At 34.1% G+C, this 19,776-nt stretch overlaps 1 protein-coding gene across 11 annotated transcripts in view; it reads left to right on the top strand.

The window, feature by feature from the left end:
- The window catches only part of RICTOR (RPTOR independent companion of MTOR complex 2), a 127,637-nt gene that overhangs the window by 47,925 nt on the left and 59,936 nt on the right, over nt 1–19,776 (top strand). For all 11 annotated transcript variants that reach the window (XM_029218069.1, XM_029218067.1, XM_029218072.1 and 8 more), the window contains 3 exons: nt 5,497–5,560; nt 10,410–10,536; nt 13,907–14,076. In XM_029218069.1, coding sequence (XP_029073902.1) covers nt 5,497–5,560; nt 10,410–10,536; nt 13,907–14,076 — 361 coding nt within the window. The remainder of the gene's footprint in view (nt 1–5,496; nt 5,561–10,409; nt 10,537–13,906; nt 14,077–19,776) is intronic.

The raw sequence follows: 19,776 nt of genomic DNA, 5'->3' as shown, positions 1-19,776 counted from the left end.
TGTGTCCCCAGTCAGTAGGAAACATTACTCTGGCCTTTTTCATCCTAGACTAGTTTTTCCTATTCTTGAGTATCATATATTGGAAGTATACATTACTCTTTTCTTTCCTCAGTGTTATCTGTGAGATTTATCCATGTTGATTTAAAAAAAAAAATTCCTGTGTAGTATTTTATGTTGTGAATAGAGCACAATTTATTTAATCCATTCTGTTGATTTTTTCTTGGTTGTTTTCAGTGTTTGGCTATTTTGAATAAAGCTGCCCTGAACATTCTTGCACAAGTCTGTTGGTGGACGTGTGCACTCATTTCTCTTAGGTATATATGTAGGAGTGGAATTGCTGGGGGATAAGTTTTATGTTTATTTAACTTTAGTAGTTACTGCCTAACAGTTTTCCAAAGTGATTGTACTGATTTACACTCCTATCAGAAATGTTTGAGAGTTCCAATCCCTCCACATCCTCATCAGCATTTGCTCTTTTCAGTTTTTAATTATACCCTTTTCTGCTGTGGTTTTCATTGTGAGTTTCATTGTGGTTTTAATTTCTGTTTCCCTTTCATTTGCTTGCTGACTATTTGGATATCCTCTTTATCTTTTGCTCATTTATAAATTGGATTGTCTATCTTTTTGCGTAGGAGTTCTTGGTATCTTCTGGATATGATTCCTTTCCAGTATATGTATTGAGAATATCTTCTCCAAGTCAGTCTACCTTGTCTTCTTACTCTTCTTAATTAATAAAATCCAATATAGCAGTCTTTTATTTTATAGTTAATGTTTTTGGTCTTTTTGGACGATAATATCCTATTTTTTCTTCTAAAGTTTTTATTCCGTATATGTTGAAATAGGTGTTAGGTCACAATTCATTTTTATCAATATCTAATAAATATTAGAGGCATTTAGTGAAAAGATTCTCCTTTCATGTCTAAATTAGTTTCATTTTTGTTGTAAGTCAGGTAACTGATAAGTATGTTTCTGTTTTTGCTTTCCCTATTCTCTTTGTTTGGTCTATTTGTCTGTTCTTGCTCCGTTTTCTCCCTGTCTTAAATGACTGCACCTTGACAGTAAGTGTTGATATGTATTAGTATAAGTCCTCCAGCTTTTCCTCTATTTTGGGTTCAGTATTTCCATGTGAATTTTAGAAAATCAACTTGTCTATTTCCATAAAACTTTCCGGGATATCTATAGTAATTGCATTGAAGCTCTGTGTTAATTTGGGGTGATTGATATCGTAATAATATCGAATCTTCCAAACCTTTATTTATTTGGAACTTTAATTTCTCTCAACATTTTGTAGTTTTCTATGCAGAGAGGTCTTGCACATATTTGTTAGGTTTATCGTAAGGCATTTATTAGATATAGTATTAATGTAATTAAAATTTTTCTTTTTCATAGTTTTTGCTGCTAATATATAGAAAAATAATTGTAAGTTTTAATTTTTTGTTTTTGTATATTCTTATCTCGGTGATCTGACTAAATTCACTTTTTATTTCTAATTGTTTTTAAGGTTATTTTAGAGTTTCTGTGTACATTAGCATTAATTGCAAATGATGACCCTTTTATTTCTTCCTTCCCAATACTTATATTTTTCTTTTCCTCACCATATCTCACTGGTTAGAATATTGCACTGACTAGAAATGGTAATTGGATAACTATGTTTTGCTCCTGAACTCAAGTTGAAAGTGTTCAGTATTTTGCCATTATTTATGATACTTGCTGTAGACTCTTAGTGGATTTCTTTATATTCCTTGTTTGCATTCCTGAAGTAAACACCACTTTTTAATGATGTCTTTTTATTTCACATATAACTGTATTGGGTTTGCTAATATTCTGTGGAAAAATTTTTGCAGTTATGTTTATGAGAGGTATTGGCCTATATTTTTCCATTGTTCTAATATTCTTTTTGGTTTTGGTATCAAGAGTATGTTTATAAAACAACTAAGGAAATGTTACCCCCTTTTTATATTCTCTGGAAGAATTTATGTAAGATACTGCTTTTTACCTTACATGATTAGTAGAGTTCACTGGCGAATCTGTCTGGCCCTGGGGTTTTCTTTTTTAGGAAGTTTTAATATCATGGACTCAATTTTTTTTTATTTTGGCTGCGTTGGGTCTTTGTTGCTCTGTGTGGGCTTTCTCTAGGTGCGGCGAGCGGGGGCTACTCTTCATTGCGGTGCGTGGGCTTCTCATTGCAGTAGCTTCTCTTGTTGCGGAGCATGGGCTTTAGGCACGTGGGCTTCAGTAGTTGCAGTGCGTGGGCTCTAGGGCACGAGGGCTTCAGTAGTTGTGGCACATGGGTTTAGTTGCTCTGCGGCATGTGGGATCTTCCCGGACTAGAGCTCGAACCCGTGTCTCCTGCATTGGCAGGCGGATTCTTAACTACTGCGCCACCAGGGAAGTCCCCCTGTCAGTTCTTGCTTTATATATTTTGAAGCTTTGTTATTGCATTCATATTTAGAATTGTTAAACCTTCTCATTGGCTAATCCTTTCCTGGTTATGAAATGTCTCTCTTTATTCCTAGTAATACCTCTTTTATGAGTGTTCATGTTATCTAATGTTAATATAGCTATACTAACTTTATTTTATTTAGGGTTTGCACAATATATCCTCTTCAGTCCTTTCACTTTCTTTTTTTTTGTTCTTACATTTAAGTTTCTCTTCCGTTAACATCATATAGATTTTTTAAAATCTAGTTTGACCATCTTTGTCTTCTAATTGGATTAGACTATGTCTAGTGGTTTTTTATATGCAGGGTCTATGTGCTTTATCTAATGTAATTATATTTATGAGTTTGTCATCTTGCCATTAGTTTTCTCATATATTTGACTTTGCTGTCTTGCTGTTCATATTCTATTTGTCACGTCTATTCTTTGGTCTTGCATTGCTCCTTTTTTGTTTCTTTGGGAATAATCAAGAATTTTTTTCCTCTTCTATTAATGTCTTGGTTTTAAAGCCTTTTCTTCTATTAGCAGTTGCCCTAGAGATTACATTTATCCTTGATATGTTAAGGTTTACCATTTTTATTACAGCCAGAACAATGCAGGAAACCTCTTCCAGCTTGACCATCAGCTCCCCTCTGCCTTATTTCTACATATATTTGTAACCCCACAGGATAGTCCTGTTATTGTATTAAATTGGAACTAGAGATATTTACCTATGTTATTTACCCATTCCAATATTCTTCCTTCTTGCATTTCCACCCTTTTATCTTGGGTCACTTTCTTGAATTTCCTTTACTATTTTCTCATAGTGTAGGTATACCTGGAGTTGAATTCTCTCATGTTTTATTTGTCTATAAATCCTCTATTTCCCTTCCCATTTGAAGGGTATTTTTTTGACCAGTTACTATTTTTCAATGCTTTAAATAAGTTATTGTCTTCTGGATTTTGTTTTTTTTTTTGTTGAACAGTAAGTTGTCTCTTCTTGTTGCTTCTCTTTCTCCTTTGGCTACTTTAAAGGTTTTTTTTCCTGTTACTTTCTCTCCTATCCCTTGGTACTCCAGCTGTAGAGTGTTGAATCTGTTCACTGTGCCACATGTCTCTAATGCCCTTACTGTATTTTCAATCTTTGTTGTTGTTAATCTTTGTGCTTCAGTGTTGTTACTTTCTACTTACCTGTTTTTGGTTTTTTTTGCTGTACGCGGGCCTCTCACTGTTGTGGCCTCTCCCGTTGTGGAGCAGGCTCCGGACCACAGGCTCAGCGGCCATGGCTCACGAGCCTAGCCGCTCCGCGACATGTGGGATCTTCCCAGACCGGGGCACGAACCCGTGTCCCCTGCGTCGGCAGGCGGACTCTCAACTACTGTGCCACCAGGGAAGCTCCCAGTCTCTTGAATTTTTAATTTCAGTTATTGTATTTCTGTGATTTATATTTTACTCTTACTTAAACATTCTAGGTCTCTGCTTTATTTTCTTGAGCATAATAATCATAGTTATTTATGACAATTCCAGTATGTGAATCACCTGTGTTCTGTTTCTATTATCATTTTCTTTTCTTGGTTTTTGGTTACTCAACCCTTTGTTTTAAAGCATACCTCATATTATATGTGATTGGATGTGAACATTGTATGTTAAAAGTTTTTGGCTCTGGATCATGTTATTTTTCTCTTAAAAGGGTTAAGCTTTATTCTGGAATGTTGGCTTATCACACTGATTGTGTTAAAATTTGTTTTTTTTTTCCTTTGCCTTTGCTCTAGGAAGTGGCTATATGGAGTCTCAAGTGAAAATGTAGATATTTAGCAGAACCTCTTCATCCCGACCAGCCTTGAGCCCTAACATCTTTCTTAGAATATTATGTACCTGCTAAAATGTCTGCTCAGTTCCTTGGCTTCTCAGCAGTAGCTTTTTGCTTGGTTTCTTGGACTTTAACTCTGCATTTGTACAACATAGAAATTGGCAAGTGTGCGTTGGAAAGGGGATGGCATGCAGATTCTTGCTTATATTCCTATTTTCTTTTCTTTGAGATTTTTTTCCCCTCAAGTCCCAGCCACTTTGGTTGCCCTAAAGTTCAGTCTGTCTCTCCAGTACAGGAAGATTTTTGCTTTCTTTTAGGATTCTGTTCCCCTAAAACTGGGGATTGGCAGGTGTCCCCAGGGACAAAGCCTGAGAGGATATGGAGCTTGTGCTTCTCTTTCCAGGGATTATTATCCATTGCCCTTTTAACAGTTGCTTTACAAAGTACTATATTTAGCCTTTATAGTTATTTTTGGCAGGAGGATTGGTCTGATCTGTTGTGGCCAGAAATGAAATTATATGTGTCTATTTGCTTCTTATTAAAGTTGTTTTAGATTAATTGTATTCAGATAGCAGAAATGCTTTTGAATAGCAAACTATGTATTGATATATAAAGTATTAATTAGAATTGTGAACTGTCTAAACATAAGTAAAAATGAATTATTCTTCCACATATACCAAAGACTCTTTAGAAATTGAATAATTTAATAAATTTTATAGAGAAATGTCAGTTAAGGGATATATGAGCATTAACTTTTGAAGTACAGTCACATTTCAAATTATATTTTGGTAAAATAGAATTATTGTGGCTAATATAAGACTTTTAACTTAGTTATAACATGTAAAATTTAGGCTCTGGTTAAAATCACAATTAAACTAAAACATAGGCTTTGAAATATTTCTCCTTCACAATTTTTATGAAGTACCTGTGAACTTTATCAAAGATAGGTGAATATTTTTTCAGTAGATTTCTGATATTTTGCTTTATAAATATGTTTATTATTTCTGTATAGATATATATAATTCTATAAATTACGATATTCTTCTTTCCTGGAGTTTTAAGTGAAATAGTTTTGAAATGTTTTATTATAATAAGTATTTATCACTAGAGATACTAAATTAAATAAATATTTGCTGGTACTGAAAAATAACTTGTATTAACATTTACAAATACTATATTGACATGAACATGGGTCTGATCATGGTATTATACAAAAAATTGTTTAATAAGATTTTTATCAATAATTAAATATTTTATGTATCATTTAGGTGCATTGACATACAGCAGAGCAACGAGGTAGAGAGGACACAAGCACTTCGATTAGTCAGAAAGGTAGGCTCTATGTCTGAGAATAAAGGCAGATTTATGATTTTCATGTTAAGCATTTTGCATTTTTAGATTTAGACTGTGAAATCTTTCTATTAAAATTGAAAGACTGAATTCTCATTAAACATTTTCATTTTGTTAAAATGAGTTAAATAAGTATTAAAACTTCAAGATAAGCATAAATATGTTGTGTAATTATTCTATGTGGGTATAGCTAGGGCAGTATTTTTTATAAAATGTTTATTGTAAAGAATATTTCTTCCTGCAGTAGGCATATAAATGAAATTACTGCTTTTATATGTTATTGGAGAAAGAGGATTACTTGCCCCCAACCCTTATTTTTTCTTAATTATATGCTTGGAGTTAATTCTATTAAATGAATGTCAAAAAATAATTACAGGCTGATTGTTTTGAAGATGAATTTGGATACATCAGTAGGCACTTGCAATAAACAATTCAGGCCATTGTACAGGATAAAAGGTCAAAATCTAAACTCTCCAAGAGAGGGTGTTGAGGATAATCCATACTGCTTCTAATGAGAGAGGCCTTCCAGGAGTTTTTTTATTGTTATTTAATGTGATGTGATGCCCTAATGGCAGAGGAATAGAGTAAACTGAGAGTTAATTTGGTTAGGGTACAGTTTGTGTAAGAATTTTATCATGTTTCATCATAAAGTATCATGTTTCATCTTAAAAATTCATAAAACTGATGCAGTGTATGTTTGTTTTAATGTAAAAACATCTAAGATTATTTAACAGTTAACTTTTTTAGCTCTTCTCCTTTTTTCCCACCTTTGAATACAGTGCATGCTCCAGAATTGCAGACTGTTGAGTTTGTGCATTAACTAGATCTCCTCTTTTTCCTTTTCTTCCAGTTGTTCAGCTTATGGTTAGTAATAGTACCCACAGGTGAGCATAGTAAGGAAGAAGTAAATGGATGAGTTGTCTTAAAAGAAGTTTGCAGTTCTAGTTAAGAGTGATATTGGAGATAGATTTAAAAAATGTTTGTTATAGGGTAAATTGTTATGTTGGCACCGTGATTTGACTCTTCATATTTAAATATAAAAATTAGGTTTATGATTTTTACTTATACGTACAACCTCTTCTACTGCATGATTTTGAGAATTCAAGATAAGAAAACAAAATTTGTTTCTGAAGAACCTAGAATAACTCTTTGGTTATTTGAGTTATATATATGTCAGTATTTATCATACTAGGAATTAAAAATGAGAAATTTAAAAATATATTAACATATTAAAAAATAAACTCATTACAAGTAAACATAAATAACATATTTTTATAAAAATAACTATATTTTCCAAAAATAAAGTTAATGAGTAGAGTGGCATTATTTTAGGTTTATACAAATTTCTGTAGTGTTTGTCCTGATAGAAGATACCTGGATTGTCATATTTGCTTTTGTATTCAGTCTCTTGTGATTTCACATGCAGTGGAGCCTCTGGAAAACTTCCATATGTACTTGTGAGAGTAAAAAAGACAAATAATGTCTTTGAATTACTATGAAAATAGTTTTCACTTTGCAGAATCTGAAAATATCGTCAGGACCCTCAGTTTTCTGGACCACACTTTGAGAGTTGCTGCCTTAGAAACTGCGTTCAGATGAAAAAAGAACCCCAAATGGATTAAATTAAATTCAGCTTCTTTGAATTATTCACTAAATATTTTATTTCTGTTTTGTACAATGTTTTGTACAAGTTACAGTGTAATTTATAAAATAGCCCGGTAAAAATAAACAGACCCTTGAAACAATTCAGAAATGCCATAACAAAAATGTAATTTTATTTTGTTATCTTTTGAAGAAGGCAGATATCATTTGTGGATTCAAGGGCGGGAAAACTGCTTGTACCTGGTGGTAAAATACAGGCTCAAAGGTAGAGTTATGTCACAGGATTCCTCCTTGGGTTAGCTAAAAACAGAGTAAAAGGGAAAGCAAGGTTGCTGAATGAACAGTGGCCTCTATTGGCCAGAGGAACTATAATTTCACTAATACTTTTAACAATTGAAGCACATATTTCTTTTTTTCCAGCAACATTTTGGCCCCTGAGCTAGTAGAAATTAATGTTAATAATATAATTGCTAGGTCACTGTGGGTTCTTTGTATGCGTTCAGAACAGTTTTAAAATTTTCTGTGAAAGTAATAATGTTTTTTAAAGGAAAAGCAAAAACATTTGTTGCTTTAGGATAACTTGCTTTATGAATAATTAAGGAATACTATGTTACTTTTTCTTCTCTTTCACCTATTTCATTCATTTAGGAGATATTGTTTGTTTGCTTGGTTTTTTTTTCAATGTCTCTGATTTTTTCATGTCTCTTTCTTGCTCTAATCCAGGCAATCCTTCCTGATTCTTGTCTCTCTCATTATCTGTATTATTTTCACACTAGTCAGCTCTTGCTACTCTTTATCCAACTTAAAGTTTTCTTACTGCCTGACTAATTAAGCCATTATTTTCTTCATATATCATTTCTATATTCATGCAATATGAGATTAATATATCACAAATTTTTTTTTTTTTTGTAGCTGAAAGGGATTCATTTAAAGGAATCACTTGCCCTTGATACACAGCAAGATATTGTCAAAGCCAGCATGAAAAGCCCAGTTCTCCAAATTTCCAAACCTACACTGGCCCACAAATCCTTTTGGTATTAAGCACAACCTGCTTATCTTGCCATTCAGAGCCCACTTTTGGGGCAACCAATTATGACCCATCTCATTATGCCATTATATGTGTAGACAAGCTGCCCTCCACCACTGCTTTGATCACTGCTTCTATCCTATTCTTCTCATTTCCACCCCTTTCTATATTATATTCATCTTGCAGTCTCAGCTGAAATTTTAAATATTTCCCTTAGAGAACTCAGTGTTTCTCTCATTCTTTTATAGCAGTTCTACAAATTTATTACCTACTTATGATCTTTGATTTGTTTTATATATGTCTGTTCTATCATGCAAAAAAGATGATTAAACTTTTATTTCAGCAGAGACTAAATTCTATGACTTTTCCCTCATTGATTACTCACTGATTTACAAGAAAAGTATTCTCTGATTTACACAGAATTTAAGAGTTTCTTTGTGTATATTTTCCCTGAAAAATAACAAGAGTGATTTCACTTGTAAAAACTTTAAATTACTGATATCCATTTCATAGCTCTACACTTGAGATTCATAGAATAGAATTTTACACTTGAAATTCTAGAAATCATCGGATCCTATACATCCTCATTTACAAATGAGGAAACTAAGGCACAGAGAGGATTGGTTTGCCAAGGTAATAGTTTATTAATGGCAGATTTGGCCCTGGAAGCCGGTTGGTCTGGCTTCTAGCCAACTCTTTTTAAAATACATTACATACGTCTTATTGTCTTGGGAATTTTTCTTACAAGCCCCTTGTAAGTATAATAATAGATCAATAAGTATTAAAATATAAATTAATATCATAAGAAGTTAGAATTTTCTCACTGAGGAAGATCAGTTTCTTATACCTCTTTTCCCTTTCCTCTTCTTTCTTCTCCAACATTTTTGAGTAATGAAAAATACTGTTTAGAAACAAATGTGTAAGTTTTTGTAGATTCTAAGGTTATTAGACATCTATTTTATGGTTGTGGAACAGTATTCTATAATTTCATTTGAAACTTGTCATATCACATAATGCTGCTTAAATGATGTAAACCATTTACAAGTACTCTATCCAATATAGATCTCTCCTTTGAACCTCTATAGGATTTAACTGGATATTAGTTTAGTTATATTGTGTCCCCTAATTTTGTCAGAGTATAAGTCTTATTTTTCAACAGGATTATAAATAGTAACACCCAGGACAGATTAATTATCCCCAGTATTTATCACTACCCAAACAGAATAAAACATTTTCTTCTACTCCCACTCCAAGGACCTGCTATTTTGAAATACTTCATCTACCAAATAGTCTTCTATTTATTAAAGAGTAATTAACTACATAATTTTTCTTTCTGTTTTCCAAACTGAAGATACATGTTATCTGTTTTCAGTATTCCAAATATGTTATTGCCAATTAAACTTTTCATTTAAAATGAGATTCGACAAAAGTTTTTGTCACCAGAGACATACTGTTTCCATCACAGTTTTTGAAATATTAAAAATAGATTATGGAGAAACTGCTGCCTGCCTTGAAGTAGCAAATAACCGTAAGTGAGCTGCCCATGACAGGGACCTGAGGGCAACCTCTAAGAGCTGAGGGCAGTCCCCATAACAACCAAAAAGAAAATGGGGACTTCAAAAAAAATAGATTATGGATTATTAAGTTTGCCTTTCAGTATAGCAACAAGTGAGAGACATAGGGAGATGATGAGACATCAGTTGCAGCAATCAAAGTAAGAATGAGGACCCAAGTCAGAGTTTGATGGTGGAAAGAGTTGAGTTAATGAGGTAAATTGATAGGATGTAGTGGTGATAATAAATGGGGAAGGAGTCAGGAATGTAGTAGTACAGTAGTATGTTTGCAGCTGTTGTCACCACTGATTTACTTTGTCTAGTTACTGAAAAGTTCTTTAAAATAGAGTTCCTATCCTAGAGGAGCTTAGAATCTCAGAAACGTTATATCTTGGTAGTCAACTAATTTATAGTCTGGACTATTAGGGAAAAAAAGTCAACACTTTTTTCCATGGTAATGATTATTAACATTTATTGCATCAGTTATTAGTTATATTAGTCCTTTGACATGTTCATTTGAAGGAGAAGATTAAAATTAGTGCCTGGATCTTATAAATATTCTACGGTCTTAAACACTTCAGTCTGAATAAAATAGGTTTGAAAAATGCATTATGAAGTAACTTCTTTTTCTGATTTCTCCCTGTTACAGATGATTACTGTGAATGCTTCCTTGTTTCCTAGCTCTGTGGCCAACTCATTAATAGCAGTTGGAAATGATGGACTCCAAGAAAGAGACAGAATGGTTCGAGCATGCATTGCCATTATCTGTGAACTAGGTCAGAATTTTCTTTGAGTAATGAAAATGTAGTATTTTAGAAAGAATATATAACACTTTTTAATGCCTTTAATACATTAATTCTTTAGGTATTGGTAAAAAGATATGAAAAAGTAGGACATTCCTGATAAGGAAGTAGTGGACTTGTTTAACAAATCATTTCAAAGTGACATTAAAATTCTATAAATTTTAAAGTTTTACTCATCATGAAATTTAATATATAGGAATTGTCCAGATTCCAGTAATTAGAATAAAATCTCTTAAAGTCTGGCTCTCAGACATTAATTAACCACATTGTATCTTGATGTGAGTGCAAAACAACAATTCACTCTACATTAAAAAAGAATTCTAAATGAAAAAGGATTTAAGAGTTAAATGGGGAAAATATGGGGGGGGAATGGATGACTATCTGATCACGTAAGGAAAAGGAATTTTGAATTATCAAAAGAAATCAAACAGATTTCAGCAGCTGTAGATTTTATTATAAGGAGATAAGAAAACATGTAGTACCAGAACAAAGAAAAAAATAAATGTAATAAATAAGTTCTTTACCATGACAGGTAAAGAACTTACTTATATACAGATCAGTAGGAAAAATAGGTAATTCTCAAAGAAATGCATGGCTAGTCAAAGTATTTTAAAAGTTCAACCTCACTTATAACCAAAGAAATATAATTTTTAATGACAAGAGAAGATAATATTTTTCCCCACCAAAAGCAGAAGTGGTATAGGTTACATTCACTCTTGATATAATAAATAAATGAATAACAAAAGTTTAAAGAAACAAAAGAGCCAAGCCTTATCATTGAGAGTCTAAAAATACTGTCTACAATACCTGTTGATTTAGAGAAAAAGTCAGAAATTTGATTAAGGAAATTCTGAAAAATAATAAAAATTTGACTACATGTCAATGTATGAGATGCCTGGAAAGTTATATACTCGAGTTAACGTCTCACTATAAGATGCTTTTATAATTAAGCAAAAAGTAATGAAAATAAGTGAGCGAACCCAAGAAATAGAAAAAGAAGAAAAGAAGAAAAAAATAAATTTTAACATAAGCAGGAGGAAAGCAATAATGATTCTGAGTCTTAGAGAACAAGATAGATTATTTAATCTAATCTGTGTTAATGGAAGAAGAAAAAAATGATACACAGGCAAACATACACTATTGTTTGAAAAATGCAAAAGTCAGAGAAAAGATTAATAGAATGAGAAAGAGAATTAATAGTTTTAAAAATTAGATAATTTTTTTATATATTTGAAAATCTTATTGAAATGAATGGGTTTTCAGAGAAAATTTTAATATCCATTTGACTCAAAAGAGTAGAACACGTGATGGATCAAAAACCATAGAAGTACTTGATGAATTAATTGCCTCCAAAAAGAGTCATTTAGTTAGTTTTGTCTTAAAAAAATTGTTTCAAGGAACAAATAATTCTCATATAGTATAATCTAATTGAGAGCATTAAAAATATGGAAATTTACCAATTTTAATTTAAATGAAACTAGCATTTTATATACATAAACACACAGATATGCACATACACACAAATACACGCATACACAAAATGAAATAATTAGAATGCTACTATGTTAACATTGTAGAATATTCATCTCAAATCACCACTCATACTCTTTTTTAATAAATTTGTTTATTTATTTATTTATGGTTGCGTTGGGTCTTCGTTGCTGAGCGCAGGTTTTCTCTAGGTGCGATGAGTGGGGGCTACTCTTCCTTGCAGTGCGTGGGCTTCTCATTGCAGTGGCTTCTCTTGTTGCGGAGCATGGGCTCTAGGCACATGGGCTTCGGTAGTTGTGGCATGCGAGCCCAGTAGTTGTGGCTCACGGGCTCTAGAGCACAGGCTCAGTAGTTGTGGCGCACGGGCTTAGTTGCTCGGTGGCATGTGGGACCTTCCCAGACCAGGACTCGAACCCATGTCCCCTGCATTGGCAGGCGGATTCTTAACCACTGTTAAGCCACCAGGGAAGTCCACCAATCATATTCTTAATAGTGGATCTCTACAAATACTACATCATTTTAAAAGCTCTTAATTAGCATTTTAACCAGGTTAGCAAGACAAAATAATAAATGAGTTTTACATATTGGAAAGAAGGCATCATACATAGTAGATGATATATCTAGAAAACTCTGAATCAACTGAAGAACAACTTCAGTAATTCAGTACAGTGGAAACCTGAAAATATAGATTTAATCGATTTATTTTGTGTTTAAGCAATAATCAGTAAATATAATGGAAAAAAATGATACTATTTGCAAAGTAGACAAGAAAACTATATATAACAAATAAAAATAAGAAATGTGGAAGACGTGTGTGTGTGTTTAGGGGGTACTTTTCAATTTGTTTAATTGATTTTCAAGAAGGCAGAGCTAATCTATAGGTAGAAATGAGAATATTTGTTGCCTTTGTTGTGGAGGGAGACTGATTGAAAAGTGGTGTGAAGGAACTTTCTAGGATGATGAAAGTGCTATACCTTGATTGAGGTATTGGTTACAGGGGTATAGATATTGTTCAGAATTTATTGAACTGTACCATTAAAATCTGTGTATTTTACTGTAAGTAATTATACCTCAATTTAGAAAAAATGGAGAAGAAACCTAAATCTAAAGTTCAACCAGAACAAACAGGAAAAATTCAACTATGAAAAAAAAACATTTTTCAAAAAGACTAAATGGAGGAGAAGGCAAAGATTTTTTTCTCATATTTTAAAAAAGTTAAGCTGGCTTATTAAGAGAGAAAAAAATGAAAAAGAATCAAGGGTTGCAGACCCTGATACATAGAAGACTTCAGTGTATCAAAAGTATGAAAATCTGTTTGGAAAGCATGCTGGGATAGTTGAATAAACATTTGGGAAAAAATGAGCTTATCAATATTAAGCCAAAGTCTGTTTCCTGACAGATTGAAAACTGAAATGTTAATCATGAACTCATTTAAAACACACACGTGGGTGTGCGTGCATACAGAGAAAATGCCTGATACTTGAAGTAAGGGAGGAGTTTCTGAGCCTAAAATCTAAAGTTAAGTTACAAATCAGATAAAAGATTTGAAACAGATAAAAGGCTAATATTCCCATTATATAAAGAACTCCTTGCAATTGATAGGAAAGAAGAACCATTCAGTAAAACATGAACAAAAGATATGAAAAAGTTCAGAGACATTAAGAAATCAGAGTTTTGGAAAGTATATTCAGTGACTCTTATTAGGTAATTTATCCACGTGTCCTTTTAAATGTCATTGACTGGAAAGTTTTTCAAGTCAGAAAGCAAATTAAGTATTAAAATCCCAGATTTCTGATTACATTTTATTAATTATCCCCTATATAATATATTAAGTTTTTCTTTTTTATTTTAGCACTTCAGAATCCAGAGGTGGTGGCCCTTCGAGGTGGACTAAACACCATCTTGAAAAATGTGATCGATTGCCAATTAAGTCGAATAAATGAGGCTCTCATTACTACAATTTTACACCTCCTTAATCATCCAAAGACCCGACAGTATGTACGAGCTGATGTAGAATTAGAGGTAGGAACTTTAATATTCTTTCTAGTTTTAAAATATGACTTTAAATACATACTCTTACTTTGAAATTTTAAAGTTAATATACAGCACAGCATTAATTATTAAACCTAAATTAACTAATAAGCTTGGCTTATCCCAGCAGTATTTTATAGCTCATTCAATTTGGACTGAATTGAAAAAATTCTCAAGAATATTTCATCAACATGTAAAGTGAAGTTTATTTTTTTTTATAATCTATGAAAACTTGACTGAGCAAATTAGAGCACAATTAAGGTTTCATAGGCATTTACATATTTATTTAAGAAGACCATTTCTTTTTAAGGACTATAGTATGTTAATTGTGTGTGAATAGCTCCTGCTAATTATATACTATTTATTTATTAAACCATGCTAAAACTCTCTGAACTTGGAGACACTTGTTGGCAACTAAAGACCACATATAATTGAAAGAAATAGAATACATATCTTTTTTAAAATACTCTACAATTTCTTTTTTTTTTTTACTAATTCAGTTTTTTTTTTTTTTTTACAGTTGGTCTAAAATAGTAAGGCTACCATATGCCCTTTTCTATAATAAGTATGTGGTAGAGGTTGGAACAGAATTATCACAAACTGTATTCTTTTTTTTTTCCCCTCATTTTTGGCCATGCCCCATGGCTTGTGGGATCTTAGTTCCCCTGACCAGGGGTTAAACCTGGGCCCTCGGCAGTAAGAGCATGGAGTCCTAACCTCTGGACCACCAGGGAGTTACCACAAAATGTACTCTTATAGTTTATTTGTGTGAATGTATTACATTGTTGTCCATTGCAGATATCATTCAGAGTAAGTTTAAACCAAGGCTTTATTTGGGTATGAAATTATGCAAATTACAAAAGATTTATTCCCTACTTTGCCTGTTTAAATCATTTTATGAAACTTGTCTTAAATGTTATAGTTCTGGTTTTATTAGGGCTACTAGAAATATTTTGAGATTATAAAATTGACATTAGCCTGTATCATTAACTAACAAATTTAGGTACAATATTCTCCTTAATAAGTGATTTTAAATACATTATTCATAGGAATCCAGTGGGAATAAGCTGGCATTTTTGATATTTTACAGTGTATTTCGATTTAACTTTTTTATTTATCAAGTGGAGAAAATGATATTTTAAGATTGGAGAGATGATTGCAATAAAGGAAGATATTGTGTATAGGCCTGGTTTTTATTCCTATATAATTGTGCAGCAGATTAGCAAAGCCTTTGTGTAAATGAAAAAAACTCAAAAAGAATATGGTAGATATTTAAGTACACGACTATATTTGCATAAGTTCTTTAAAGCCACAAATGTTCTTTTTTTCCTTAACAAGATCCCCCTAAGGTATCATAGTGATTGAGAGCATAGACTTCGGGCTATACAGATCTGGTTTTGGTTTTTTGTTCTGTAACCTACTAGCTTTATGATTTGGGGCAAGTTATTAGCCTCTCTTGGACCCATTTTTTCCTAGGTAAAATAAAAGTCATGATTTTTACCTTAAAGAATTATTGTGAAGAATAAATACTATAATAATAGTAGTAGTAGTAATAGCAGCAACTAACACCCTTGTAAAGCTTATAATGAGTTAGGCAATATTTCCAGGTGCTTTACATATATTCATTCTAATCTACATAAATGTTTTATTTAGTACCTGGCACATAATAAGTATTCAATAAATACTGATTGCCTTGGATATTAATCATTATCATCTTCTACTTTATCATTATCTTCATCCTAGAGTCTGCTGTTACAAGAATATTGTCCTCAGTTTTATTAATTATATTTATAAATTTTCACTCTAACTTGATAACTTTGGTTTTTCTTTTCCACATACAAAGGAGCTATTTTCATTGCTACTGTCTCATTAGGCCCAAATCTTTCTTCTGTTAAAAAAAAAAAAATCCCTTTTAAAATTTACCCTGGCTTCTATTTCTATAATCTGTAATATATTTTGACCTCACACAGGAAAAAAAAAAGGTACATTTAATATGATAATGTTATTAGAATAGACAGTCAGTAAGGATTGTAAAATTGTAATTTTAATTTTTTATAGTAAAGTTTAAAAACAATGTATTTTTTAAACTTCAGAGTAGGATAGTGTAGTTCATAGCATCTGCTATGGAAAACTAGAAAAGTTGAATAATTATGGAAATCATATATTTAAAGCAGTATAGAGCTGTGAAAGCAATAAGGACCAGAGGGAGTGAAAAATCTAGAGATGCCCTTGAGGGCACTGTAGATTTAGGCCACAGGCTAGAGGTTAAGAATATGACCTAGGCCTAGGTAGAAGACCAGACTATTTGGCAAGCATATGTGTATGTGGAGTGACAAGCCTAGAGATGTGAGAAGCCCCCAGATCAAGTCTGATTTACCCTTCTAGAAGTTTGCTGAGATAAGAATCTGTGGAGAGCAGAAGTTAAAATGTTTCCACTGAGGAAAACACAGTGGAATAGGCTATGGTCTCCTGTGCATAGGACACAGAGGCCTCCCAGGAAGGGGGGTCATGGGCAGAAGTGGAAAGGCCTCTAAGAAGTAGTGAATTTACACTGATTATGTGCAGTTGCTTTTTTTCCCTGGGATCACTTACTGATCAGGACATAATTAGAAGCTGAAAATCCAGGTACGCTTTTCCTAGGACCTGAAAAATCAGAACAGCTTTTGGCAGTTATGTAGTATTCAAGTAACAAACTGGGTATTTCATAGCTGATTTCCTGTTCTTGATATGTCCCAAATTCTGAAGTAATTGTGGATGAGTGCCTAAAGATCTAAGTTCAAAACTTATGAAGTGTGTAGAAAAAATCCCCAATTTCTCACTGCTAAGGAGAAAAAAAAAAAACTTGCTAAAGTCTCTTGAAAGTTTTGGAGATCCATACTTTAGAAACACAAGAAAACCAGAGGTACACTCAAATCTTAACAAAATTGCAGCATAGTCTCAATTTAACTCAGTTGGTGACTAGGATAAGCTCATCAGTCCCTTTAATCTACCTGACTAAAAGAGGAAAGGATAAACCGTCTCTGATGGAGATAACATCACTTGGAACCTTTAATAAAATTTACAGTGTCTGACATTCAGTCAGAAATATGATTGAGTGTCATACAAAAAGACATGACTATGTAACTGAAAACTCAGAAGAAAAGAAATTCCATAGAAGCATGTCTACAGGTGATCCAGATGTTACAGCTAGAGGGAAAAGACTTTAAAACAAGCATGATTAACTTGTTAAGGAAAATGGAGAAGAAGAAGAAAATAGATGAAATAATGGAGAATTTCACCATATAATTGCAGTGTGCAAAATGAATCAAATGGAACTAGTACAGAAAAATATAAAACCTGAAATTCTGAACTCAGTGAAATTAAAAATCCATTTTGGATGAGAAGATATCATTAGTAAATTGAAATAAAAGTCAATAAAAATATCAAGTAAAACATTGGGGGCAGGGGAAGAGAAAAGAAATGAACATAACAAAAGGGATAAAACATAATTGTTGTCTTTGGAGAAGAGAGAGAAAATGAGCAGAAGCAGATATCCAAAGAAGCAGTGGTCAAAACTTTTGTTTCTAAAACTGATGAAACTTCATAAAGCTCAGAAAACTCAAGATAATACAAAGAAAACAACATGTACACACATCATGGTAAGGTTGTCAAAAACGAAGATAAATAAAAATCTTAAAATCAGCTTGAGATAAAAGACTCTACTTTCAAAGGAACAACTCTGACAGCTGATTTCCCAACAGAAATAATGGAACCAGAAGACAGTAGAATGGCATATTTAGAGTGCAGAAAGAAAATAATGTCAACCTACCTAGAGAAAATGTCTTTCAAAAACAAAGGTAAAATAAAGATTTTATAGACTAAAGAAAAACGACCCAAAGAAATTTAAAGAAACACTATTCTTTCTTCGATTCCTTGCCTTTATGTCATGAAGACAGTAAAGCAGCCTATGGTGAGGCACACATGGGAAGGAACTGAGACCTTGTGCCAACAATTAGCACGTTGTGAGTAAACCATCTTGAAGCAGATTCTACAGCTTCAGTCAAGTCTTGAGATGACTGCAGCCCTGATCAATATTTTGACTACAATTTTATGAGGCACCCTGAGCCATAACTGCACAATTAAACTCTTCTAGATTCCTGGCTCACAGAAATATTGTGAGATAATAAATATTTATTGTTTTTTAAAAAATGAGACAGAGTACAGGAAGATGGCGGAAGAGTAAAACATGGAGATCACCTTCCTCCGCACAGATACACCAGAAATATATCTACACGTGGAACAACTCCTACAGAACACCTACTGAACGCGGGCAGAAGACCTCAGGCCTCCCAAAAGGCAAGAAACTCCCCACGTACCTGGGTAGGGCAAAAGAAAAAAGAATAAACAGAGACAAAAGAATTGGGACGGGACCTGCACCAGTGGGAGGGAGCTGTGAAGGAGGAAAAGTTTCCACACACTAGGAAGCCCCTTCGCGGGTGGAGACTGTATGTGGCGGAGGCGGGGAGCTTCAGGGCCGCGGAGGACAGCACAGCAACAGGGGTGCGGAGGGCAAAGCTGAGAGATTCCCGCACAGAGGATTGGTGCCGACCGGCACTCACCAGCCCGAGAGGCTTGTCTGCTCACCCGCCGGGGCGGGCGGGGCTGGGAGCTGAGGCTCGGGCTTTGGTCGGAGCGCAGGGAGAGGACTGGGGTTGGCGGCATGAACACAGCCTGCAGGGAGTTAGTGCACCATGGCTAGTCAGGAGGGAGTCCGGGAAAATGTCTGGACGTGCCGAAGAGGCAAGAGACTTTTTCTTCCCTCTTTGTTTCCTGGTGCGCGAGGAGAGGGGATTAAGAGCTCTGCTTAAAGGAGCTCCAGAGACAGGCGCGAGCCGCGGTTAGCAGCGCGGACCCCAGAGACGGGCATGAGACGCTAAGTCTGCTGCTGCCGCCAACAAGAAGCCTGTGTGTGAGCACAGGTCACTCTCCACACCTCCCTTCCGGGGAGCCTGTGCAGCCTGCCACTGCCAGGGTCCCGGGATCCAGGGACAAATTCCCTGGGAGAACTCACGGCGTGCCTCAGGCTGGTGCAACGTCCCGCTGGCCTCTGCCACTGCAGGCAGGCCCCGCATCCGCACCCTTCCCTCCACCCGGCCTGAGTGAGCCAGGGCCCCCGAAGCAGCTGCTCCTTTAACCCCGTCCTGTCTGAGTGAAGAACAGATGCGTTCCGGCAACCTACATGCAGAGGCAGGGCCAAACCCAAAGCTGAACCCTGGGAGCTGTACAAACAAAGAAGAGAAAGGGAGATCTCTCCCAGCAGCCTCAGAAGCAGCGGATTAAAGCTCCACAATCAACTTGATGTACCCTGCATCTGTGGAATATATGAATAGGCAACGAATCATCCCAAATTGAGGAGGTGGACTTTGAGAGCAAGATATATTATTTTTCCCCCTTTTTCCTCTTTTTGTGAGTGTGTATGTGCATGCTTCTGTGTTAGATTTTGTCTGTGTAGCCTTGCTTTCCCCAGTTGTCCTAGGGTTCTATCTGTCCTTTTTTTTTTCTTTCTAAAAACATTTTTTTCTTAATAATTATTTTTTATTTTAATAGCTTTATTTTATCCTCTTTCTTTCTCTTTCTCTTTCTTTTCTTTCTTTCTTTCTTTCTTTCTTTCTTTCTTTCTTTCTTTCTTTCTTTCTTTCTTTCTTTCTTTCT

The sequence above is a fragment of the Monodon monoceros genome, unplaced genomic scaffold, assembly GCF_005190385.1.
Source record: "Monodon monoceros isolate NGI ecotype Baffin Bay Population unplaced genomic scaffold, NGI_Narwhal_1 Super_Scaffold_12, whole genome shotgun sequence".
NCBI lineage: Eukaryota > Metazoa > Chordata > Mammalia > Artiodactyla > Monodontidae > Monodon > Monodon monoceros.
The sequence above is the reverse complement of the archived record's forward strand: the minus strand, read 5'-3'. Positions and strand labels throughout refer to the sequence as shown.